General features: G+C 40.4%; 1 protein-coding gene across 1 annotated transcript in view; it reads right to left on the bottom strand.

Moving 5' to 3' along the window:
- LOC122642099 (chloride channel protein CLC-d-like) overlaps window positions 1–26,305 on the bottom strand; it is a 56,380-nt gene extending 30,075 nt beyond the window's left edge. The window contains exons 1-5 of the mRNA XM_043835514.1: window positions 25,796–26,305; window positions 25,617–25,689; window positions 23,672–23,893; window positions 23,546–23,592; window positions 23,352–23,450 (exon numbers count right to left, since the gene is read on the bottom strand). Coding sequence (XP_043691449.1) covers window positions 23,352–23,450; window positions 23,546–23,592; window positions 23,672–23,893; window positions 25,617–25,689; window positions 25,796–25,975 — 621 coding nt within the window. The 5' untranslated portion in view covers window positions 25,976–26,305. The remainder of the gene's footprint in view (window positions 1–23,351; window positions 23,451–23,545; window positions 23,593–23,671; window positions 23,894–25,616; window positions 25,690–25,795) is intronic.

Here is a 26,305-nt window from a genome sequence, read left to right on the forward strand (position 1 = left end):
TTTGTCTTTGTGGCATCCAGTGATTCTAATCTTCATTGGAAAGTACAGTAACACACATTCATACCTACTAATAACCATGGTCCAAATTTTTTACCTGTTAGAAGCATGAGATGATGTAGGAGGGTAGAAAGGGTAACACCCATCTCAGAATTAGTGTCAGGCAATCTGGCGCTAATATCGAGAACGAGTTCCTTCCATCTTTTTTATGTTTTTACCTTTCTGCCCCTGTAAACAGATCTTTATATAATGAGATATTTCTGATCAAGAAGGGCTTGTTTCCATTTCTTTCTCTCGGTTCCTTGCTTATTTCTCCAATCGATAGAAGAAAGAGTGATACACTCAATCTAGTTTTGTAGTCTCTTCTAGTGATACTACTGCTCTTGTCAGTAGTGGCCGCAGTGGGGGGCGTCAGCCTGCTAAAATTCCCCCGGTTGCAATTTCTGTTGGTACTCATGATTCATCTGAGAAGTCTGAGAAATCTGGTCCTGTGAGGACTTGCCATCATTGTGGCAAACCTAGTCACATTCAGCGCTTTTGCTGGAAGTTACATGGCAAACCTCCAGTCCAAGATAGCCAACACTGTCAGTGTTGAACCTACAGTCCCATTTGTACCTATGGAGGATCGCTGTGTGACTTTGACTATAACAGAGGAGGAATATGCTCGCTACAGCCAGGGAAAGGCTTCTCAGTACATTTCTTCCACTGCCACTTTTGTTCAGAGAGGTAATGCCACTACGTGTCTCTCCACTTCTAGGTCCTGGATTATCGATTCAGGGGCCTCAGACCATATGTTTGGAACCTCAGGTATCTTTTCCTCTTTACAAACCTCTCATTCCAGTGTTACTTTAGCTGAAGGTTCATGTGCTACAGTCAGAGGCATTGGTACTGTTCAGCCCACTTCTTCCTTCTCCCTATCTTCTGTCTTGTATTTACCTAAATTTCCTTTTAATCACTTGTTTGTTAGACAACTTACCAATGCCTACAATTGTTCCATAACCTTTTTCCTTGATTCTTGTGTCTTTCAAGATTTGTAGACGAAGAGGACGATTGGTAGAGGCAGGGTCTCTGGGGGGCTGTATCTTCTTGAAGACACATCTTCGGTCTTGTTCGAGCTCAGCTTCCTCTCATCAGCTTCATTGTCAACTTGATCATTCGTCCTTACAGAGTTTGCAAAAACTGTTTCCTAGTATGCGTTCTCTTTCAGTTTTAAATTGTGAGTCGCATCAGCTTGGTAAGCTCCATCGTGTCAACAAATGGGCCTTACATCCCTTTTCCTTAGTTCACTCGGATGTATAAGGTCCTTGTTGTGTGCCTTCCAAGTTGGGTTTTAAATATTTTGTTACTTTTGTTGATGACTTCTCGTGTTAGTTGGTTATACTTAATGAAATGTAGAACTAAATTGTTCTCCATCTTTTCTTCATTTATTGCAGAAATTAGGAATCAATTTGGATCTTATGTTGAAGTTTTGCATAGTGATAATGCACGGGAGTATTTTTCTGCCCCTTTTTCTGATTTTATGACCACTCGTGGGATCATTCATTAGTTTTCCTGTTCTGACACACCCCAACAAAATGGTGTGGCTAAACGGAAGAACCGTCACTTGATGGAGGTGACTCGGTCCCTTCTCTTTGAAATGAAAGTGGACAAGTCTTTCTCGGCTGATGCAGTGTTAACTGCTTGCTACCTTATCAATTGAAAGCCCTCCTCTATCTCAGATGGTGGCATTCCTTATGCTTTGTTTTTCCTTCTGAACCTTTATTTCCATTGCCACCACATGTCTTTGGGTGTGTCTACTTTATTCGAGACCATACTCCAGGGTTATCGAAGTTAGACCCCAAAGCTATTAAATGCATTTTTGTGGGATATTCTCGTGTTCATAAGGGGTATCGATGTTATTCTCCTGTTCTTCGCAAGTATTTCATTACTGCTGATGTTTCTTTCTTTGAGTTTCAGTCTTAAGTGCATGAGCCTGTTGTGGATCCTTCCTTAGATGAAAATCTTCCTCTTTGTGTTATTCAGCCTTCTTAGCAGCCTCCTGTTGCTCTGCCTCCGTTGCCTCCTCCTATTATTCGGCCCCCAATTATTCATGTTTATTGCCATCATCCAAGGGAAGAAGCTACTGCTCCCATTGATGCTACGCCTTCTACCACGTCTTTGCCGTTTGCGGATCCTACCTCTGATCCTATATTTTCTTATTTGGACCAGCCCATTGCTCATCGGAAAGGTACCCGTCGGTGTGTTAAACACACTTTATCTTCTCATGTCTCTTATTCTGGTTTATCTTCCACCTTTGAAACCTATCTTTCTATTGTTGCATCTCATCCTATTCCTAAGACAACTGGAGAGGCATTATCTAATTCTGGCTGGAGGACAACTATGAAAGAAGAATTACAGGCTTTAGAGAATAACCACACTTGGGATCTTGTTCCATTGCCCCCCTGGGAAGTCTGCCATTGGTTGTCGTTGGGTCTATGTGGTCAAGGTTAATGTTGATGGCTCTCTTGCCCGCCTGAAAGCTCGATTGGTGGCCAAAGGCTATGCACAGGTGTATGTTGTCGATTACTTGGATACCTTTTCTCCAGTTGCCAAGCTATCCTCTGTTCGTGTCTTGATCTCTCTTGCTGCCTCTCATCGGTGGCCTATGCATCAGCTAGATGTCAAGAATGCCTTCCTCCATGGAGATCTACAGGAGGAGGTGTATATGGAGCAACCTCCTGGGTTTGTTGCTTAGGGGGAGTCTGGGTTGGTCTGTAGATTGAAGAAATCATTGTATGGACTGAAACAGTCTCCGAGGGCCTGGTTTGGCCAATTGACAAACGTAGTTCTTGAGTTTGGTTTGTCACGATGCAATAGTGACTATTCTCTTTTCTATCGTCAGACAAGTACCAGCAGAATTTTTCTGATTGTATATGTTGATAACATTATGATTGCTGGTGATGACTCTACAAGAATTGATAGTTTGAAAACTCATCTACAATAGAGATTTTAAACTAAAGATTTGGGAAAGTTGAATTATTTCCTGGCAGTTGAAGTGGCTCAATCCAGGAAGGGAATATCTCTCTCAGAGCGAAAGTATACTCTTGACTTGCTTACGGAGATTGGGATGCTAGGGTGCAAACCTCTTGATAATCCAATGGATCCCAATGTCAAGCTTGTTGCAGATGAAGGAGATGCCCTAGATGATCCAGAAAGAAACAGAAGGTTGGTTGGAAAGCTGAATTACTTGACATTCACTCGACTTGATATCTCATTTCCGGTCAGTGTCGTAAGTCAATTCATGTCATCTCCTAGGACTCCTCATTGGGATGTTGTCATTCGGATTTTAAGGTATCTCAAGAAGGCTCTCGGACGAGGATTAGTGTACACTGATCATGAACATACACAAGTTGAGGGATTTTCTTATGCAGATTGGGCTGGATCACCGAATGATCGGAGGTCAACTACAGGCTACTATATATTTGTTGGAGGTAACCTTGTCTCATGGAAGAGTAAGAAACAAAGTGTAGTAGCTAGATCAAGTGCAGAGTCAGAGTATCGAGCCATGGCACATGCTACTTGTGAGTTGGTTTGGTTGAAGATGTTGACTGAACTAGGGTTTGAGAATTCTACACCAATGCAATTGTGGTGGGACAACCAGGTAGCAATACATATTGCCTCAAACCCCATATTCCATGAGAGAACTAAACATATTTAGGTGGATTGTCACTTTGTAAGAGAAAAACTTCAACAAGGCGTAATCTCTACAAAGTATGTCAAGACTGGAGAACAACTTGTTGATATTTTTACTCAGTCTCTAGTGAGTGGGAGGGTTGACTATATTTGTAACAAGCTGGGCATGATTGATATATATGCTCCAGCTTGAGGGGGAGTGTTAGAAGTATGAGATGATGTAGGAGGGTAAAAAGGGTAATACCCTTCTCGGAATTAGCGTAAGGAAATCTCGCACTAATACCGAGAAGGGGTTCCTTCCTCCTTTTTGTTTTATGTTTTTACCTTTTTGCCCCTGTAAAGAGATCTATATATAATGAGATATTTCTGGTCTCTCAAAAACTTAGAGATATAAGCTCTCCCTCACTCTCTTCTCTTTTCTCTTCTTCTTCTTCTTCTTCTTCTTCTTCTATTATTTACATTACCAAAATGTCAAAATTTGGCAAAATATTTCAGTTTCAAGGGTCTAAACAAAATGACTATCCAAATTTACATGTGAAATATAAATATTTCAGTTTTGGCAGTGGTTGAAATCCCAACATAATCCAAATTGCTAATAAGTAATAAGAAGTAATTAAGCAAGAAATTTAGAAAGAAAAAATAAGAAGCAATTAAGAAAGAAGTTTTGAAAAGCAAAAATCTATGTGATTCAAATCTTCATTGGCAAGTGCAAATTTCTACTTGATCTAGGTCATTTTTTAGTGTAGATGGGATCCGCTTAGGTTTCGACCAAAAAATACAGAGTAGGAAGAAGTTTTCTTCCAAAAACTGTGATCCACTTGGGTTTTGGCCAAAAATATTTGTACGCATCGATTATGTATCGTATCAACATGGCCAATCTCACTACGTATCAATCGATATTTATCGTGACTTGGCACCATGGGCTGGCCCCTTCTATTTTCTACCACATGGATTCTAGGTAGAGATACCATTATTGTTGAATGGGGAGAAATTTTATACTGGTCAGCGTCATATTTGTGGCCCTAACCTACAAGTGCTAATTACTTATAATAAACAAAAGAAAGTGCTAATTTTTTATTTTTTATATGATACCACTATACCAGTTAAGGTCTCATGTCTATAAACAAGGTCGGAAAAGCAAGCCTAATGCATGTGTAATATGATGACAGTGCGGATTGCATCCATACCATGGGTCCACCCCCACAATGGTATATGACCCATCCATGAACTGGTATAGGGCCTATGTACAGCTGCAATTCACGCTGTTCTCAAATTACGCATCTGTTGGGAAAGGATTCTCCCAAAGAAGGTTTGTCTCTACCCGTGTAAATGGCAATAAAAATTTCAATACGATGGAAGAGCTCCCAAGAGAGAATAATGTTCCCTCAATATACCATGCAAGACTGCAAACAGTATACAAAAGCCTCAGCAAGGACCTTAAACAAAATTACACGTTTTGGCCCACTAAAAATGTTACAATAGGGGACCCATAAGTGGATTCAGCAGAGTCATTGAAGACACAACAGTTCATTTCTCTCCACATACAACACATCGAGGTTTCATGGATCACTGATCCCATTTCTGATCCTGGCCTGTGGTTGATGCAGGGCAGGAGTACCTTACCTACTCCTGCAAAAAGATGGGCCAGGCCCAGGCCCAGCTGAAGGCCTAGCTCAAGCTAGGTGATTCCAGCCCATTCATGGGCTCAGTCCAGCCCATTTGTGGGCTTAGTGGTTAGCTATTTAGATTTGTTTTACTTTAAGTTTTCCTAGTTGAACTATGCTTCCTAATCCTTTCTCAGTTATGCTTTGTGATTAACAATAGGACTGTATTCATAGTCAGACTAGGATCGGATGTCCTAGTCAGATCAGGAATAGTTTTAATTTTAATTTTTTTATAAGCTTGTAGAGCCAAGAGCTCTATATGATTTGAAGATTATTGAATTTGATTCTCTGCAAGTATGCTGTGTGATTCAGTCTTGGGATGAAGCTTGAACAGTGGGACTCTGATCCATTGGTGGGAAGCAATTGTGTTCAGTTAATCCTCTTCAATATATTAAAAATTCCCTCATTTCGTACCAAAAAAAAACATTCCCTCACTCTATTCTTGCTGTTTAACTTTGACCCCATTAAGACTTGATAATGTAAGACCAGATTAGGGTTAACCTAGCCCCAAATAACCCACAATAATTCAAGACAACCAAATAACAATCAACCCCAACAGCAGGGTATAAACCTACCCCCAAAACCAAACCTAGGGTTAAAATTAGAACTGAAATTACAGCCAAGGATAGAGGCTGCAACAGAGGTCAAGTGCAGGCCAAGGGATGACCAAAAACCCTCCAAACTAGGTCTGAATAGGATGAGCAGAATCACAACTAATCAACAGGTCACGAAGTTAGATAGTAGGAATAGGTGTGTAAGAAACCAAACTGGCCAATAGAATGAAACCAAACTCAGGTCGAGTGTGGCTTGCAGTGAGGGGAAGCTATGCTGAAAACCTCAGTCAATTCCAGTGGTTAGGTTGAGAGATATGGAGGTAGCACCGAAATAGAAACTTAGGCACTGTAGAGCAATCCAGCCAATAGCAGGGGCTGGGACTCTCTGATGGAGGGTTGAGTAATTCAAGCTTGAACTTTGCAGCAAAACCCAGGGCAGAACTGGAGCCGCAGGTTGTATATAGCCTCCTTAATGTTGGATCAGCAGCAGCAACAGTCTGGAATACTTGGAGATTGATTGGGATGATTTCTGAGTCCCCAGGCCTCCGTTGTACATGGTCATACCACCTCAAACGACATTCTTGAAGCTTGTCATTGATCGGAGCAACCCCCAAATCAGCTCTGATATGCCCATTCCTTAGTTTATCCTTCCTAGTCTTGCTACACATCCATCTTAACAGCCTTATCTCTGCCACACATAGCTTCTCTATATGGCACTTCTTAAGTCTTAACTGCCCAACATTCCGCCCCATACATCATAGCCGACCGGACAACAGTCGTATAGAACTTTCCTTTAAGCTTTAAATGAATACGTCGGTCACACAGTACTCTGGTCGCCCCTCTCCACTTCATCCATCCCACTTTAATTCGCTGCAAAACATCATCATGTCACCTTCTTTATTTATGATTGACCCCAAATATCTAAAATAGTCATTTTGCGGTATATCTCTCTCTCCTCAATTTTCACTATGTCAGTGTCCATCATAGTGTGACTAAAGTTGCACATCATATACTCCGTCTTTGATCTACTAATCTTAAAGCATCTGCTTTCCAGAGCAGATCTCCACATCTCTACCTTAGCATTATTCCATACTTTTGTCCCGTCCACCAAAACGATATCATCAGCGAAGAGCATACACCATTGGACCTCATCTTGAATGCTCTTGGTTAATTCATCCATGATAGGCGCAAACAAGTAAGGGCTTAGCGCTGATCTCTGATGTAACCCAATCATAATTGGGAATTTCTTGCCCTGACCTCCCACAGATCTCACACTAGTCACCACGCCCTCATACATATCTTTGATTATATCTATATATTTACTCGAAACCCCTCTCTTCACAAGAACATGCCTGATTAAGTCTCTAGGGACTCTGTCATAGGCTTTTTCCAGGTCAATAAAAACCTAATGGAGACCCTTCTTGCTGGCTCTATATCTACCATGAGCCTCCTCCAGTCCTCAGTAGGTAAATAGCTTTGGTCGTGGATCTACCTAGCATAAAACCGAATTTGTTCTTCGAGATATGAGTCTCTTTTCTCAGACGGACTTCAATAATCTTCTCCCATAGTTTCATGATATGACTCGTTAGGTTTATGCTTCTATAGTTATTGGAGCTCTGAATATTGCTTTTATTTCTATAGATCGGAACTACAATGCTTCTCCTCCATTCATCAGGCATTTTCCTTGTATTCATTTTCTTGTTAAACAACTTGGTTAACCAATATACCCCACACACTCCTAGGGCCTTCTACTTTTCTATTGGGATCTCATCTGGGCCTGGAGTCTTGCCTACTTTCATCTTTCGTAAGGCTTCCTTAACTTCAGCCACACCAACCTTCCGTACATATCTATGACATGTGTTTTCTTGATGAATAGTGTAATCATCCAGATCATTCATATTCAAACTATTTCCATTTAGTAGTTCACAAATATACTCATCCCATCTCTTCACAATGTCCTCATCCCTTTCCAATACTCTTCCATCCTCCCGTTTGATACATCTCACATGGTCAATCTCTACCCTTCCTTTCTCTCATTTTAGCTATTTTATAGATAGCTTTTTCACCTTCCTTTGTGTTTAGATTAGTATAGAGATCTTCATATTTCTTCGCCCTACCCATCCCCACAATCTTCTTAGCCCAATTTTTGGCCTCATTATACCTCTTTTTATCTTTTCTCTTTAGTCCGTTGCCATGTCTTAAAAATCCCTTTCTTTGTCTTGATGGCTATTTGGACCTCGTCATCCCACCACCAAGTCTCCCTATTCCCTAGGTGTTTGACAGCTATCCTTTGCTTCCCCTAGGACTTCCTTGGCAACCCTCCTGATACAAGTTATCATCTCGTTCCACATCACATTGGTGTCTCCCTCAAAGTCCCATTTTCCTTGTTGGACCATATTATTAGGAAATGAACCTAGGGACTCCCCTTTTAATCTCCACCATCTTATCTTAGGATACGTAGGTTCCCTCTTCTAATGCTTCAGCGCACTAAGGCACATATCTGACCCCTATGACATCTAATCGGAACCTTGTTAGTTGAATGCATTTAATCTATTGTTTATATTGTTCATTGCCCGTTGTTTTTATCGCTGTTTCCCTCTTGTATGTACTCAATGTATGTTGCTGCCAGTCCTAACTAGATAGCCTTTAGGTGTAATTGGTACCTACCTTAGGCTAGAATTGTTGCCCTTGTAGGAAAAACTTAGTCTCTAGGTTTTATCCTACATCACACATCTTTCAGCATGACCGAACACATGCCTGTCAACAACAAGAGTTCAGCCCAGACTTAATACATGAAGAAAAAACTAATAACAAAGCAAGGAATAGATTCCTCATCCCTAATACCAACAATACAGGGATTGGCAGAATCCAGCGCCTAAAAACTCTAAATGAAGAAGTGAAGAACCAAATCTTCAAGGATGCAAACTAGTCAACACAACTCTGGGACGAAAAGAGGAGGATGTTACAACACCAATGTGTTTACACCCTATTTTCGGTCAATAGACCAAACCTATTTCAGTCAAGATCAATCTATTTTAGTGACTAGACTAATTGCTAGTGACCGACGAACGGTCAACAGGGGAATTATAACCAACCTTTAAGGAAATGGGTGGTTCCGTAACTATCTGGTAACTACCAGAAACCACCAAAACTACCAAGAGTGCCTATAAAAGAAAAATTCAGCAACAAAGGAAGGGACCCCAAATGAACATAACAAATCTATATCTTTTTATCTTTTTTCCTTTTTCTTACGAGTAGTGATAATGTAGACTTCTATCTAGCAATATGTCTTTTGGCTTGCTTCAAAAGACATTCATTATCACCAATTTGTAAGCTTCAACAGTTCGTGGCTGGCAGATTGTGAAGACTTCAACAAATTCGTTTATGGGAAGTGAGCAATTTCGTCATAGAGTAGTTGTAGTGTTAGTTGTAGTGTAAATATCAAGTTGTAAGCCTCATCAGTTCAGATTTGGCGAGTTGTAAAGACCTCAACAGATGCATTTCTGCAAGTAAGCAATTTGATTTCAAAGTTCTTCTTCTTCTTGGCATTGCAATTTTTACATTTAAAAGTCCTTGGAATGACCAAGGCACTGGAAAGATCCCACTCTTTCCTGATTAGAAGTCTGATTCAATTCATTTTATGGCAGTAATCTTCAACTCACGCCGTCGATGCCGGAAAATAGTGGTAACACTTTTTGGTATGCCCGATGGCACTCCAGAATTGAATCTTAATATCACCAAGAAGAAGGAATATCGATGAAGGGCGTCCAATCCCAAATCAGGCAATGAAAAGATGTTTAACCAGGGGCAAATCCCTTTGTAAATGAGCATTGAAAAGTCGTAACCCACAGGCAAGGGGCACAGTTTACTTACCAGCCTTGCTGATGGTATTTTGGAGGGCCGGCAGTTTATTTTCCAGCCAATAACCAAATCCTCATTGGCCACCACCAACCAGGGGCAATGCAGCAACCAGGGGCAAATCCTGCAAATCGTGAGATACAGAAACCTAAATTCTCACTTTTGTCAAGTTGATGCAGGTTCAAAGAAAGAACACAGAGTTTGTTATGCCACCATGGTTCTTCGAAGAGCAAGCTCCACGCATTGAAGACTTTATCCCCAATGTTCCTGCCTCATCGGAATTTTGTTTGGGGATGGTCAAAGCTGTTGATCACATGTTGATTCCCCCCCCCCCCCATCACTGCAAAATTCGAGGACGAATTTTTTCAAGTTGGGGAGAGTTGATGCAGGTTCATCATAGAAATTGGCTTATTTCTTTAGAAATAGGCCTAGGGTTGGGTGATATACATGTTGGGCCTTTGTTCCCAAGGGTTTTCTATGTATTAAGCCACTTTAATGACCCTAAACTAGGGGTACATCGGTCGCATACGGGATTAGCCCAATACTTAGTTTATTTTTATGTTTTTTTAATTGAACCGGTTCAAATTGGTTGTATCCAATTGGTTCAATTTAAGTGATCATGTGACTTGGTTAAGTGGTCATGTGTCAACTTAAGTGGTCATGCGATGTAAGTTGGGCTGGATTAGGACTCTACAAGTCCAGCCATATTTTGAGTCTATTTCCTTTAGTATTCTAGTTTCCTAGTCAGTTTAAGTTACCTAATAGGTTAGGGACAGGGTTAGGCCTTTCCTTTTTAGTGTCTAAGTCTATTTTTGAGTCTTCTATATAATTTTGTAAGGGAGGTCAGCATTGAATACGAATTTTGATTAATAAAAACTCAGTTTTATGCTTGCTACCTTTGTTGCTGCTGTTGCTCCTTGAGAGTGTTGCATCCTTGTGGGTTTATCAAGGTGGAAAGGGTGGGTGGACTCCTACGACTCCTTGCATCTGCTTATGATCGAGAGGTCCTCTTCAATCAATTCTCAAGCTCCTACTGCTGTTGATCTTCAAAACCAGTGGGTTATTTAATTTTCTGCAACTATCTTCTTCTCCTAATTCCTTACAGTCTACCCTAATCATTCTCCAATCGACCTCCATTAATCCCATCTCCATTAAGCCCTAATTTCCCAATTCAGATCAATTTCCCCATTAGTTTATCATCAAATTTCAACCATAATACCCTCACTGCCCTACCTATACTCGATCCAAAACCCTGCCCTAAATTCCCATTAGAAACCCTAAATTCAGCCTATTTCCTAATTCCTAAAACCCGAAACCCTAACCCTAATTCTGCAAATTTTTCAAACTTAACCAAATCCAATTATTTTTATCCCATTATAACCCCCTAGACCTGCATATTAAAGCCATATAAGACCCATTCCCAAATTCCCATCCTAAACCCTAGAATTAACCTAAATCCTAGTGTTGTCCATTCGAACCAGCAACCCCTTTTGCGATTGATTCTGTTGTCTGGCTCCTAGTAGGTCTCCTACCTATCTAGGACTACAATAATTGGTATCAGAGCTATGGCGGAGGGAAGCTCCAACCAAACCTCGAAAGACCCACCTTTCGTTTTTAAGACCCGAGCTCGTCTACCCAATGGGAGCACAGCCATATTAATTGTTGTTGAGAGGCGACATAACAACATTATTTCACAATCCGTGGTGGATATGTTGTCCCAGTCAGGAGAGATTTGCATCATGCCTACAGGTCAAGTCTTTGTTGAATTTGAGTGTTCCTCATACCATAGTTATCAAGGCGCAAGGCGTCCAGGCTCCTTGGTCGCCTTGGACGCCTTGGGTGCCATGGCAGTGTCGCCTTGATTTTTTACACTCTAAAATGTCATGGTCGCCTTCCCGCCTTGATAACTATGCCTCATACTCTGACGGTGCTTGGTGTAAGCCGGTACCATCTCCAAGGAGCGTTATTGCAGTAGGTTGTAATTGGTTGAACGAGCGACAAGGTTGGATTGAACCTGAAAACAACTTGATGCAGGTTCATCATAGATATTGGCTTATTTCTTTAGAAATAGACCTAGGGTTGGGTTATATACATGTTGGGCCTTTGTTCCCAAGGGTTTTCTATGTATTAGGCCACTTTAATGAGCCTAAACTCGGGGTACGTAAATTGCATACGGGATTAGCCCAATACTTAGTTTATTTTTATGTTTTCTAATTGAACCGGTTCAAATTGGTTGCATCCAATTGGTTCAATTTAAGTGATCATGTGACTTGGTTAAGTGGTCATGTGATGTAAGTTGGGCTGGATTAGGACTCTATAAGTCCAGCCATGTTTTGAGTCTATTTCCTTTAGTATTTTAGTTTCCTAGTCAATTTAAATTACTTAATAGGTTAGGGATAGGATTAGGCCATTCCTTTTTAGTGTCTAAGTCTATTTTTGAGTCTTCTATACAAGTTTGTAAGGGAGGCTAGCATTGTACACGAATTTGATTAATGAAAAAAGCTTTTGCTTGTTGACTGCCATTGTTGTTGCTCCTGTGCTCCTTGTGAGTGTGCATCCTTGTGGTTCTATCAAGGTGGAAAGGGACTGGTGGAATCCGGTTGACTCCTTAGGCCGTGACGGCTGGGAGGATCTTCTTCAAATTCGAAGGTGGCTTTATCCTTCACAACTGTCGAAGCTTGCTGCCAGTGGAATCTCCAGTAAGTTTGACGCCAAAATTCTTCTTCTAATCCTCTAATCCTTTCCCCCAATTGATCCCCTTTATTTTTGGTTTGAATCCCATAAACCCTAACTCCATTAAAGCCTAAAACCTGCAACTCAATTCTGTCCAGAATTGCAGAATTTCAAAACTCATCCAAACCCTAACCTTTTTATGCCATATTGACCCCCTAGACCTACCCATTAATACCCTATAAACCCCTTTCCCAATATCCAACCCAAACCCTAGGAATTGACCTAAATCCTAGTGCTGTCCATTCGAACCAGCAGCCCCTTTTGTTATTTGATCCGGTTGTTTGGCTCCTAGTAGGTCTAATACCTATCTAGGGCTACATTAATTGGTATCAGAGCTATGGTGGAGGGAAGCTCCAACAAAGCCTCGAAAGACCCACCTCCATTCGTTTTTAAGACCGGAGTTCGTCTACCCAATGGGAGCACAACCATATTAATTGTTGATGAGAGGCGACGTAACAACATTATTTCACAATCCATGGTGGATATGTTGTCCCAATCAGGAGAGATTTGCATCATGCCTACAGGTAAAGTCTGTGTTGAATTTGGGTGTTCTTCGTACCATGATGGTGCTTGGTGTCAACCGGTACCACATTCAAATAGTTTTATTGCAATAGGTGATTGGTTGGACGAACGACAAGGTTGGATTGAACCTGAAAACAACTCGTGTGTCCTACCTGATCGACACCGTCTATACCATTTATTTACTCTAGAAGGGTTACAACCAAAGGTGACCACATCGACTGTACAGCCACAGGGACTGCCGAACATGTCAACTCAAACGCAAGTGGCATCGACTGTGTTTGAAGTTTCACCAATGGCAGATGCACCAACAGAAGATCCTACTGAAGTGATCTATGTTGAAGAAACCAATATAGATAAGGCTGAACCAGTAGAAGATGAAAAGCTGATTGAGAGCATTCCAAAGAAAAACAATGCCTTTCAAGATGCTGCTCTTGAAGAGGTGGAGGTTGTGTCTCATGCATTAGATGAGAAGATTGCTAACACTGAAGGCTCTACGGACGAGACATTGACAGTTGTTGTTGATTCACAGGCAGAACACATAGAGTATGTTATGCCACCATGGTTCTTCGAAGAGAAAGCTCCACGCATTGAAGACTTTATCCCCAATGTTCCTGCCTCATCGGAATTTTGTTTGGGGATGGTCAAAGCTGCTGATCACATGTTGATTCCCCCTCATCACTGCAAAATTCGAGGACGAATTTTTTCAAGTTGGGGAGAGTTTATGCAGGTTCATCATAGATATTGGCTTATTTCTTTAGAAATAGGCCTAGGGTTGGGTTATATACATGTTGGGCCTTTGGTCCCAAGGGTTTTCTATGTATTAGGCCACTTTAATGAGCCTAAACTAAGGGAACGTAGGTTGCATACGGGATTAGCCCAATACTTAGTTTATTTTTATGTTTTCTAATTGAACCGGTTCAAATTGGTTGCATCCAATTGGTTCAATTTAAGTAATCATGTGACTTGGTTAAGTGGTCATGTGATGTAAGTTGGGCTGGATTAGGACTCTATAAGTCCAGTCATGTTTTGAGTCTATTTCCTTTAGTATTTTAGTTTCCTAGTCAATTTAAATTACCTAATAGGTTAGGGATAGGATTAGGCCATTCATTTTTAGTGTCTAAATCTATTTTTGAGTCTTCTATATAAGTTTGTAAGGGAGGCCAGCATTGTACACGAATTTGATTAATGAAAAAAGCTTTTGCTTGTTAGCTGCCATTGTTGCTGCTCCTGTGCTCCTTGTGAGTGTGCATCCTTGTGGTTCTATCAAGGTGGAAAGGGACTGGTGGAATCCAGTTGACTCCTTACGCCATGACGACTGGGAGGATCTTCCTCAAATTCGAAGGTGGCTTTATCCTTCACAACTGTCGAAGCTTGCTACCAATGGAATCTCTAGTAAGTTTGACGCCAAAATTCTTCTTCTAATCCTTTCCCCCAATTGATCCCCTTTATTTTTTGTTTGAATCCCATAAACCCTAACTCCATTAAAGCCCAAAACCTGCAACTCAATTCTGTCCAGAATTGCAGAATTTCAAAACTCATCCAAACCCTAACTTTTTTATACCATATTGACCCCCTAGACCTGCCCATTAATACCCTATAAACCCCTTTCCCAATATCCAACCCAAACCCTAGGAATTGACCTAAATCCTAGTGCTGTCCATTCGAACCAGTAGCCCCTTTTGTTATTTGATCCGGTTGTTTGGCTCCTAGTAGGTCTCCTACCTATCTAGGACTACATTACAACTCGTGTGTCCTACCTGATCAACACCGTCTATACCATTTGTTTACTCTAAAAGAGTTACAACCAAAGGTGACCACATCGACTGTACAGCCACAAGGACTGCCGAACATGTCAACTCAAACGCAAATGGCATCGACTGTGTTTGAAGTTTCACCAATAGCGGATGTACCAACAGAAGATTCTACTAAGGCAGTTTGTGTTGAAGAGATTCAAGAACCGATAGCTAAAGAAATTCAAGTAGACCAAGCTGCACCAATAGTTGAGATCATAATTGAGAAGCTCAGCCATCAAATTGATGTGGAGGTCCAAAATACAATTGTAGAAGATTCTACTGAAGAGGTATACATTGAAGAGAACAAAGTAGACAAAGCTGAAACAGTAGAAGATGAAAAGTTGACTGAGAGCATTCCAAAGGAAAACAATGACCTTCAAGATGCTGTTCTTGAAGAAGTAGAGCTTGTGTCTCATGCATTAGATGAGAAGGTTGCTAACACTGAAGGCTTTATGGACGAGACATTGACAGTTATTGTTGATTCAAAAAAAGAACACATAGATTTTGTTATGCCACCATGGTTCTTCGAAGAGCAAGCTCCACGCATTGAAGACTTTATCCCCAATGTTCCTGCCTCATCAGAATTTTGTTTGGGGATGGTCAAAGCTGTTGATCACATGTTGATTTCCCCCCCCCTCACTGCAAAATTCGAGCACGAATTTTTTCAAGTTGGGGAGAGTTGATGCAGGTTCATCATAGAAATTGGCTTATTTCTTTAGAAATAGGCCTATGGTTGGGTTATATACATGTTGGGCCTTTGTTCCCAAGGGTTTTCTATGTATTAGGCCACTTTAATGAGCCTAAACTAGGAGTACATATGTTGCATACGGGATTAACCCAATACTTAGTTTATTTTTATGTTTTTTCAATTGAACCGGTTCAAATTGGTTGCATCCAATTGGTTCAATTTAAGTGAACATGTGACTTGGTTAAGTGGTCATAAGACAACTTAAGTGGTCATGCGATGTAAGTTGGGCTGGATTAGGACTCTATAACTCCAGTCATGTTTTGAGTCTATTTCCTTTAGTATTCTAGTTTCCTAATCAGTTTAAGTTACCTAATAGGTTAGGGATAGGGTTAAGCTTGTCCTTTTTAGTGTCTAAGTCTATTTTTAAGTCTTCTATATAATTTTGTAAGGGAGGCCAGCATTGAATACAAATTTTGATTAATAAAAACTCAGCTTTATGCTTGCTACCTTTGTTGCTGCTGTTGCTCCTTGAGAGTGTTGCATCCTTGTGGGTTTATCAAGGTGGAAAAGGTGGAAAGGGTGGGTGGACTTCTACGACTCCTTGCATCTGCTTATGATCGGGAGGTCCTCTTCAATCAATTCTCAAGCTCCTACTACTGTTGATCTTCAAAACCAGTGGGTTATTTAATTTTCTACAACTATCTTCTTCTCCTAATTCCTTACAGTCTACCCTAATCATTCTCCAATCGAACTCCATTAATCCTATCTCCATTAAGCCCTAATTTCTCAATTCAGATCAATTTCCCCATTAGTTTATCATCAAATTTCAACCATAATACCCTCACTGCCCTACCTATACTCGATCCAAAACCCTGCCCTAAATTCCCATTAGAAACCCTAAATTCAGCCTATTTCCTAATTCCTAAAACCCGAAACCCTAACCCTAATTCTGCAGATTTTTCAAACTTAACCAAATCCAATTATTTTTATCCCATAATAACCCCTAGACCTGCAAATTAAAGTCATATAAGACCCATTCCCAAATTCCCATCTTAAACCCTAGAATTAACCTAAATCCTAGTGTTGTCCATTCGAACCAGCAACCCCTTTTGCAATTGATCCGGTTGTCTGGCTCCTAGTAGGTCTCCTACCTATCTAGGACTACATTATCAAGAGTAGCAGAAGTCGGCCGCAAAGCCGCTTTTTTTTTTTTGGAAGAGAGTGTGAGTTTCTGAAGGTAGGGGACAGGAGTATATTCCCTCAAAGATACCCACGTCATTTATTTTATTTTGAAAAAGAAAGGGTTTCTAAAACCGTTTTAATACGGTTAGAGTTTTGCTATTGTATGATGGTGCTATCGTGCGCCTCAGTGGCAAAATTGGTGTGCTCGCTACCGAGAATCATGCAAAAACATATGGTTTAGGGAAATTCAATACCCAAGACTATCAAGGCCTTGACATATTAGGGGTCAGGAACATTTACAATTGATGTTCACTATGCCGATGTAAGCGAAATACATCAGCACCATCATTGGCCTCATCGTCTTCATTGACAGAGTTCCTCACAGCCATTACATCAGCCTTCTCTTCACCTTCAAGGATCTCTTGTTACACCATACAAGCAAAGCTAATCACCAATTCTAACACGATTGCCTCTTGAAGACACACTGTGCGTAATACACTCTCTCCTTTGTCCCTGGTAGGCAAAAGTATCATAGAGTCGGTTCCAAAAACCCTCTATGAAGATATAATTTCAAAAGGGTTATATCATTGAAGCATCTAATCCACAAAAAATTTCACTTTTTAGTTGCAACAGTGGTTCAAGGGTTAAGGTGAACTTTCACAGATGAAGTATCCTTTCTTGATTTGGCTCGCTTGGGTGGTGAAGTTGACAGCTTCCTTGGCAGCATCATTTTTAGAGTCAGAAGCAGCAAGACCATGCTTGAGATCGCTCTTAACATTGAAACCAGCATTGTCACCAGGGGCAGGAAGGACTTCCTGAACAACCACAACCATTTTCATCCAATTTCGATGAGTTTGGATCAAAATGCAATGCAGAATTTGCGTGACAAGTGGCGGAGCGGGATTTCCTTCTCCCCAGGTTCTGCCCAGACGATTGGACGTTCAAATGCTTTGGTGCTGCAAGTTCAAGTGATCTCAAGTTTGGGAAATCCAACGGTGTGGATTTTGTGTTGTTCATCTCTAGAAAAATGGGATGCTCTAGGATACTTTATTGGCTCCAAGGGATTGGAGCCAACAAAGGAAGGTACAAAGATGGAAACTGATGAGGCTCCTACCGATGATGCAGCTGAAAGTGATGTAAACATGCAAAATGCCCAAGGAAACACTAATTGATATCTTATGATTCGGCTTGAGGTGCTATATGACCAATGAGTCTGTCAAAAGCGTGTCCACAATCCCATTGAACTCATGTGATCCCGTTCAAAGGGATTGAGAGGGGCATTGTTTACACCTTATTTTTTGTCAAAGATCAAAACATCATTATGGAAATGCTTTATGATCGATGAAAAGGACATCCACAATCCCAGTTGAACTCATGTAAGTTGTAACCCTGTTCAAACAGAATTGTGAGGGGCATTGTTTGCACCCTATTTCGGTCAATACACCGAACCTATTTTTCAGTCAAGATCGACCTATTTTCAATGACTGACAAATTGTGAGGACCGACGAATGGTGAGTGGTAACGACTGTGATTATTTGATAATGATCGATGTCGCCAGCGGCGTGAGTGACCGAAACAAGCGATTAGTAGATAGACGAAACGATCGATGGCAGCGAATTGTCGATGGCCAGATAAACGGCCAATGACTGACGAATGGTAAACATAGGAGTTATAACCAACCGTTAAGGAAGTGGATAGTTCAATAACTACCAGAAACTACCAGAACTGCCAAGAGTGCCTATAAAAGAGAAATTCAGCAACAAAAGAAGAGACCCCGAATCAACACAACAAATTTATCTTTTATATTTTTCTTTTTATCCCTTAGGGGTAGGGATAATATAGACTTTTGAGAATAACTCCAGCAATATGTTTTTTTAAAAGACATCTTTTAGAATCAAGTTGTAAGCTTCAACAAAGACGTGTCTGCAAGTAAGCAGTTTGATTTCAAAGTTGTTCTTCTTGGCATTGTAATTTTTACATTTAAAAGTCCTTGGAGCGACCGAGGCACTAGAAAGACCCCCACTCTTTCCAAATTAGAAGTCATTCAATTCATTTTATGCCTCTCAGAATCCCATTTGAACAGGGTCACACGAGTTTGAATGAGATTGTGGATACCCTTTCAATCGGTCTTGTTTTAATCTCTTGACAATCGAAATATTGTACTGCACCTTAACTAGCTTCAAGGTTTCTCAATAAAAATCATACTCCCTTACCTTCTTTCTTTCTCTAAGTCAATAAGAATTCGCAATTCACTATTAGGCTTCAGAGCGTACATGTAGGAGAGTTTATCAAAGGGGACATAAAGAAGATATTTTAGATGGTGTTCAATGCACTCCTGTCCTGAATCTTGACTCTTGGGGTTCTTGTTCTCAAGAATAAAATGCATGCACCTTGTTACTGGACCCACACTTGTCAGGGTAAACATGCTAGAGTAGGAAATTCATTGTCAAATTCCTTGGGTTTCCAACCACCCTCCTGGTCTTGGAGGTACTTCAAGTCTGCACCTCCATAGTCAAACCCATTCTGAAGGCGATTCTCTTTCTTTCGTTCTCACTTCCCAAGAAGCCCATAATCATCATGACCTTCACTCTTGCATGCTACCATAAACCTGCGTAGTCATCTTTCTTAGAACAATCCACCATCCCACTTACGTTTTGTCGAGCGGCTCATAAAACAGCACGTCCAAAGCACGAAGCAACAGAACCGATCAAAAACAAAAATAAATTTTAGAGAAAGCTTTTTGCCTTCCACAGGAACGATCTCATAACCTGAGTAACCGCCGTCAAAGCTCCAAGGTTTATGACCACCCCATGGAGTGTAGAACTTCAACGATAATGAAGTGTTGTTCGCCAACAGTTTTGGAGTTGGTGTGATCAAGAATGAGCACAAACTCCCCAGACTTGCATTCTGCTTCTTATCCTCCATAACAATAATGCCTCTTTGGAGTTGCGATAGAGAGGGAAATATTACACCATAGAGAAGTGGAAGGAGTGGTAAGCGATAAGTTTGTTGGTGCAATATAGCAACGTCAGGAATGCGACAATTGTCTTGTGAGAAAATAGCACTGGTGCAATGGTGGCACAGGAGCGGGAGGCATCATTAGTGCGTAGGTTTGATTGGTAGTTTTTGCCCCACACGCGCCTTGATTTCTTCTTCTCATTCTCTCTCATGGTTACGCCGCGCTCTCCAACGTGTCACTCTTAGATGTTTAAGAGTGCGTGCTCGACGGTTTACAGCTATGCTTATGATGCTGTGTCTAGCACATTCACCTGTAACGGCTTTGATTATTTGAAACTTAACCGTTCACAACCGTTGATAAGCGATTGAATATCACTTCGTGCTTAAAACTGCTCGTAACTGATCAGCATGTCTTTGCCCATGCTTGTTGCTTGTTGAGCAAAGCCATTCATGGGAGCCAGGTTAACGAAGTAGTTCTCCGACCCAAAAAATCTGTCGCTCCAAATCTCTTGAAATGAGTGGCTGAATCGGAGTTGACGAAGACAGAATCATCAGAGACCAATATTTCTGAGGAACAACTTGTTTTTCTTGACATAAGGCTCTCTATCGTTCCCTCTTCCTTTCGTTCTTACTTTTACTGCTTCTATGATTTCTGCCAACGAACTGTTTTTCAACGGCCAAATTCGCCAAATGAAACTTTCATCTCACTCACAAAAGCCTTAAAAGTTGCCGCTTGTTTGGTGGCAACCAACAGGGGCAGGGGGGCCTGGTTATTTGGCCAAAAAATGGATTGCCGGCCATCCAAAACATCGGCCGCAAGGCTGGTAAGTAAATTGTGCCCCTTGCCTGTGGGTTAATACCTCTCAGTGCTCATTTACAATGGGATTTGCCCCTGATTGAGCATCTTTTCAGTTCCTAATTCAGGATTGGACTCCCTTAATCGGCATTCATTCTTGGCAATAATACGATTCAATTCTGGTGTCTCACAGGGCATGCAAAAAAAGTGTAAACACTATTTTTCAGCATCGACGACATGAATTGAAGATGCACAAGCGTGCCATAAAATGAATTGAATCTGACTTCTAATCAGGAAAAAGTGGGATCTTTCTAGTGCCTCGGTCACTCCAAGGACTTTTAAATGTAAAAATTACACTGCCAAGAAGAAGAACTTTGAAATCAAATTGCTTACTTGCATAAACGTATCTGTTGAAGCTTACAACTTGATGCTAAAAGATGTATTTTAAAAAGACATATTGTTGGAGCTATTCTCTAAGCAAGATCTAAAAACCTACGATATCCCTACTCCTAAGATTAAAAGAAAAGGATAAAACATAAATTTGTTGTATTGATTCGGGGTCTCCTCCTTTGATGCTGAATTTCTCTTTTATAGGCACTCTTGGTAGTTCTGGTAGTTTCTGGTAGTTACCAAGTAGTTACGGAACTATCCACTTCCTTAAAGATTAGTTATAACTCCCCATCGACTGACCGTTCGTCGATCACTGATCGCTTATCTGGCACAGTCGACAATTCGTTAGTCATTTGATCGTTTGTCGACATTGGCCGTTCGTCGACCATCGACCGTTTATTAGTCACTCACGATTCGTCAACATCGACGGCGTATATTGTCATCATCGACAATTCATCGCCCATCGATATTCGCTGGTCACTGACCATTTACGATCACTCACAGTTTATCAGTCATCTGAAAATAGGTCAACCTCGGACTGAAAAATAGGTTCGGTCTATTGACCGAAATAAGGTGCAAACAATGCCCCTCACAATCCCGTTTGAATGGGGTTACAGGAATTCATATGGGATTGCAGATGTCATTTTCATCAGTCATAAAGCATCTCCATAATGATGTTCTGATCTTTGACCGAAAATAGGGTGTAAACACAATGGCTCTACATTGAGATCTCCCTATAAATTGACCAAAGCTCTCCCACTCAAATTCTTATATCCTCTTACCAAAGTGTGATAACTGCCTCTGTAGTAGAAGTCCCAACAACTTCCATGCAGAATGCAATCCCAGTAATTAAGATGCATCTAAACTTTAAAACTCAAACCATAGAGCTCCCCTGTTAACCCAAAGTCTGCAAAATAGGCCTCTTCGCCGGTCAACTACTGTAGGAATCTGGAAATACGAGGGATGGCCCAAGTACCGTATGTAATAAGATCCCCAGACCAATTTCCATTCCAACTACTCTAGAGAAGAGGTCTCTTGACAGTCACGATCTCCTTTCACAGAATGGTTCTACAACTTGTTCAAACTTCCTCACTCTCGTTGCCCATAAACAGAATGGTTTCAAACCAAATCTCCATTGCCATTTGCAAGGTATGGGTTGATTCATACCAGTAGTCTCCTACCCTAGAAAAAAACCCTAAACCTCCTTTGGTGTTTTCAACCACAATGCACCTTCAATCCACAAGATGATATTCAGTTGGATCATCATCCTAATCAGCCCACAGAAAATACCATTTTATTTGCTCAAACTCAGTGTTAGAAGCCAAAATAGCATTAGCAAATATAAGATAGTGCCAGAAAGAGATGGCTTTATGACTGTGACCTGAACGCATTTGGAAAGTAGCCACTGTTCCAAGTGCCAAGCTTAACTCCAAAGTTCAACAGCAACCTCCCTCACTTAAGTTTGTTTATCACACCCATTAGAAAGGCCTTAATTAGAAGGGAGGAATCCAATCAAACATTGAAAACAATGGGTCAGCTTTCCCAATTCCCATATTTTATGTGCATCACCCACAGCAAGTAGTTCAGCTTTCAAATATTAATATATAGCCTGGACATTGCTTTAAAACACCTCAATACACATGTCCCCATGGTAATTATCAGTAATCACAAACAACTACTTTTCCATTTGCAAATTGGAAATGCAAGACAGGATGATCAAACTCAAGAATGGAAATCCCACTAATCATCCCACCTTTAACTACCCATTTAACCACCTTGCTGAGAGCCCCAGTAACCTCACAGACCATAATAAATTGGCAAGCAACTCAGAGAAACAACGTCAATTAAAAAGGAAAAAAGAAGAGAAACTAAACAATGAATAGCAAGCCTCGACCAGATCCACCTCCATATATGGACCCAATGTTTACAATAAATGGCCTTTTCAATACAAATTTCACATATCAAGCCCGGTTTCCTATTCTCATTTGCCAGTGGAGTTGGTCAAGAATTTGCCACCCTACGACAAAGACACATTCATTCCAATGTAGCCAAGGCTTCTTTCAACCTCAAGGTCATCATTTCGGTCAATAAGATTTACACAAGCTGCCAATCAATCATATTCTAGAAAGTCTCTCATGAAAACAGCTATACGTTTCTTGTGAATTCAATTATATAAAATATCTATCTGGCCCCAATGCTTCATCTTTATAACCTTGCATACTTATCACCTTGCATACTAAAGACAGCTTTTCTGACTCACTCCCCCCCCCCCCCCCTTTTTTTATAAAATTGTTTCAAAATCATGTTACAGTTAGATGGATGAGAAGTAGGGGGACAGGATATGGGAATTGAAACTTTTTTGCATTATAACACTTTAGTAATAAAAGTCAGTTGTACTATACCTATCATTAGGAGCAACTGCTTTATCCTTTGATGTTTCAGGATTCTATTCATCAAAACAATACCTTTTGTGGTTGAAAGGTGAAAACATGATACTTAGGGGGACTTATAAATATACCAACAGTTCCACCAGGATTTGCTTACTTGTCCTAGCAGAGATGCAATACAAGCACCCGTGTGTACAAGAGGCCCTTCTTTGCCAAGAGCAAGACCACCTCCCACTGAACCAATGCTACCAAGTATCTACAAAAAAGAAATAGGAGGGGACAAAGATCATGAAATAACCAAAACTATAAAACTTGATTAATACAAGAAGTTCCTGGGAAAAGAAATAAGACCTTCCCAATCAATGTTCTGAAAAGAAGGATACCATGAGCATCAACTCCTGCACATTTATGTGGCTATCAAAATTCTCCCAACATGCATTAGTCCTTTAAAAGATCTGATCAACCAGTACAGCTTACCGTTCAAATACCCCTTAATTTCAGGAATACCAGATCCCGCTGCTGCTGGTGCAAATTGTGTGATGATGAATACAGATGAAAAGACTAAAACCAAGTTGAATAGTATGTACACCACAAATCCCGCCAAGTATGAAGTTTGTATTATGGAAAAAGTTGCTGAAAACTTCCACCCAGCAAAGTTCTCAACAGCAATGTTAATAAAAACGGCAGCAAATCCAGTTCCTGAGAAAAAAAAAATCAGGACAACATACAATTAAACAACCAATGAAATCCACAATAAAATGGAGAGGAAGGCAATGCAGAAAATATAGATGTTTAATGTTCTTGGTTTTTAAGACTACTGGATGATTCCATGGAGGGAAATGAAAAGAAGAAAGGAGGGGGAGGGGGGGGACTCATAAACCCCAACTTTTCTATTGTTTGGTTAAGCAATTCTCACAATGCTGCAACTCGAAAATTTAAAATCGCTACATGAGATTGCCAGAATATGTCCCCACCTGACCGGAGAAACCAAGCAACTGCAGCATATTGAGATGCAATCCAGTGAAGAAGGCCGAACATGAGAAGAACTCCCAGTGATTTAATTAATTACTCAAGTACATTCCTTCATTTTGTTATTAGTTATTAATGTTGGGCTTCTGAAACCCACACAACCCTCCCCCCTCCCCCCCGAAGAAAAAAAAAGTTGGGCTTAGGTATTGGGTTTTCAATCTTGGGCCCATTTGCTGGTTTCCTTAGCGTCCTGAGACTTCTAAAAAAGTGGTCTTCTTTAATTATGAAATGGTGCATTATAGGCAATTAGTTTAAGTAGAAGCCCAATTCAACTTAAGAAGTTTATCAGGAGTAGAATCACGTCCCACTTCTGAGATGGTTTTCTTAAATTCTTCCTCTTAGGATTAGAATTCTAATATTATAAAAGAAGGTTGGATAAATTTTAGGGCCTTGTGTTTCCTTTAATTTTTTTTTTTTTTTTTTTTGGGGGGGGGGGGGGATGGAGCTGATTACTTTCCCACAGAATAGACCACAACCAGGAATCTTTTATTGCTGCTGTTTTACTGCTATTGCTATTTCTACTGTTTCTTCTTCATAGTCTGATTTCTAGGTTGCTAATTAAATGATTTAAAATTCACAGATAAGTGATCAGATTCTAATATTATGTTTCATGAATCTTAATCTATTACAAGCTGTTATTGCTCTTTTTGAAGATTTTAAGTTGGCACATATTAAATATTCTGCAAACAAAATTCTACTATTCTTACTGACCTCCTGCAATTCTTGATCATGCTTTTTAATAATTCTAGATCTGTGACTACAGACACTGATAGTTCTTGCAAACTAGGATTATATTTTTTGTTCTTTCAATTTTTAATAAGTAACAATAATCATTCAATTTATCATGTTGCATAATCAATGAGATGATGGGACACTTGCAATTGACATTTAAAAATACCACCTAGAGGTGGAGGGAAGAAGAATCATAGTTAACTTAAAATTTCTATATTTTCTTGAGCTACATGATTAAAGACACCATTACAAGTTTGACTCTATCAATGAATCAATCACCATAAGCATAACCATCACTGTTGTAATAGGAGTAGAGATTCTTAATTCAAATGGTACACCATGACTCTCCAAGCTTACAGAACCTGGATCTGTCATCCAATTCTGCTTCCATAACTAACTAAGCATAAAACCATCACACCATAACCAAGAGCCTCTCACTGAAAGGAAACCAATTAATGGTAACAAAACTTTTCCATGTGTAAAAATTCGGAGTTCAGTGCAATTCAAGTTCAGAGAGAAGCAACGCGGTCCGACTTGAATGTAACAGAGTTAACAAGTGTCAAAAATTCGTATTTCAGATCACTTCACGCGAAGGACACAGGAACAAATTGAAAGTAAAATCATTAAAACACAACAACTATAGATATTGCCGCATTCTTACCTATACCGATCAGCAACGCAAGGAACCATTTCAGAGCCACGTAAAATCCAACAAACAGCTTACCTCTCAGAGCCTATCACATCTCAAACACCAGAAGGGAAAAAAAATTCAGGATAATAAATTTCCAAAAAATCATTAATAATTGTCATAAAACTTCTAGGAAGCCTAAGAAACTCGACCTGTTCTTCCCTGTAGGCGTAATTCTCAATGACTTCATAGTCGAGGCTCTCGACGACATTGCCACAACTCGTACTTGTGAATTGAGCTCCATCATGAACTTCAGCTTCCTCCGAACTCGGCAATCGAGACCAGACCAGCCTTGCCGTCTCGATACCGTTCTGAAAATGATTGGACAACATGATTCAAGGCCCTCTGCGACTACAGACAGCAGAGAGCCAACTCCACTCGTAGCCAAAACCCTAAATTCAAAGGATATCCTAAGCTACTGTGTCTCGTTTCGAAGAAGAACGCCGGCCGATCTCCCACTCTGAATAACATCGAAAGAAATCCACTATATCTATAAGTCTGGGCTTAGATCAGATCAAAGCAACATGAGATCGATTCGTAAATTTGCAGAAACATGGAATGCTTGAAAGAGAATTTGATCAGAGAAAGAGATTAGGGGAATAGAATAGAAGACTGGAATTTAGTTCGGTGGGTTTGCGTCCAATTGCATGATTCACCCTCAC

Source organism: Telopea speciosissima, chromosome 10 (genome assembly GCF_018873765.1).
Source record: "Telopea speciosissima isolate NSW1024214 ecotype Mountain lineage chromosome 10, Tspe_v1, whole genome shotgun sequence".
Taxonomy (NCBI): domain Eukaryota; kingdom Viridiplantae; phylum Streptophyta; class Magnoliopsida; order Proteales; family Proteaceae; genus Telopea; species Telopea speciosissima.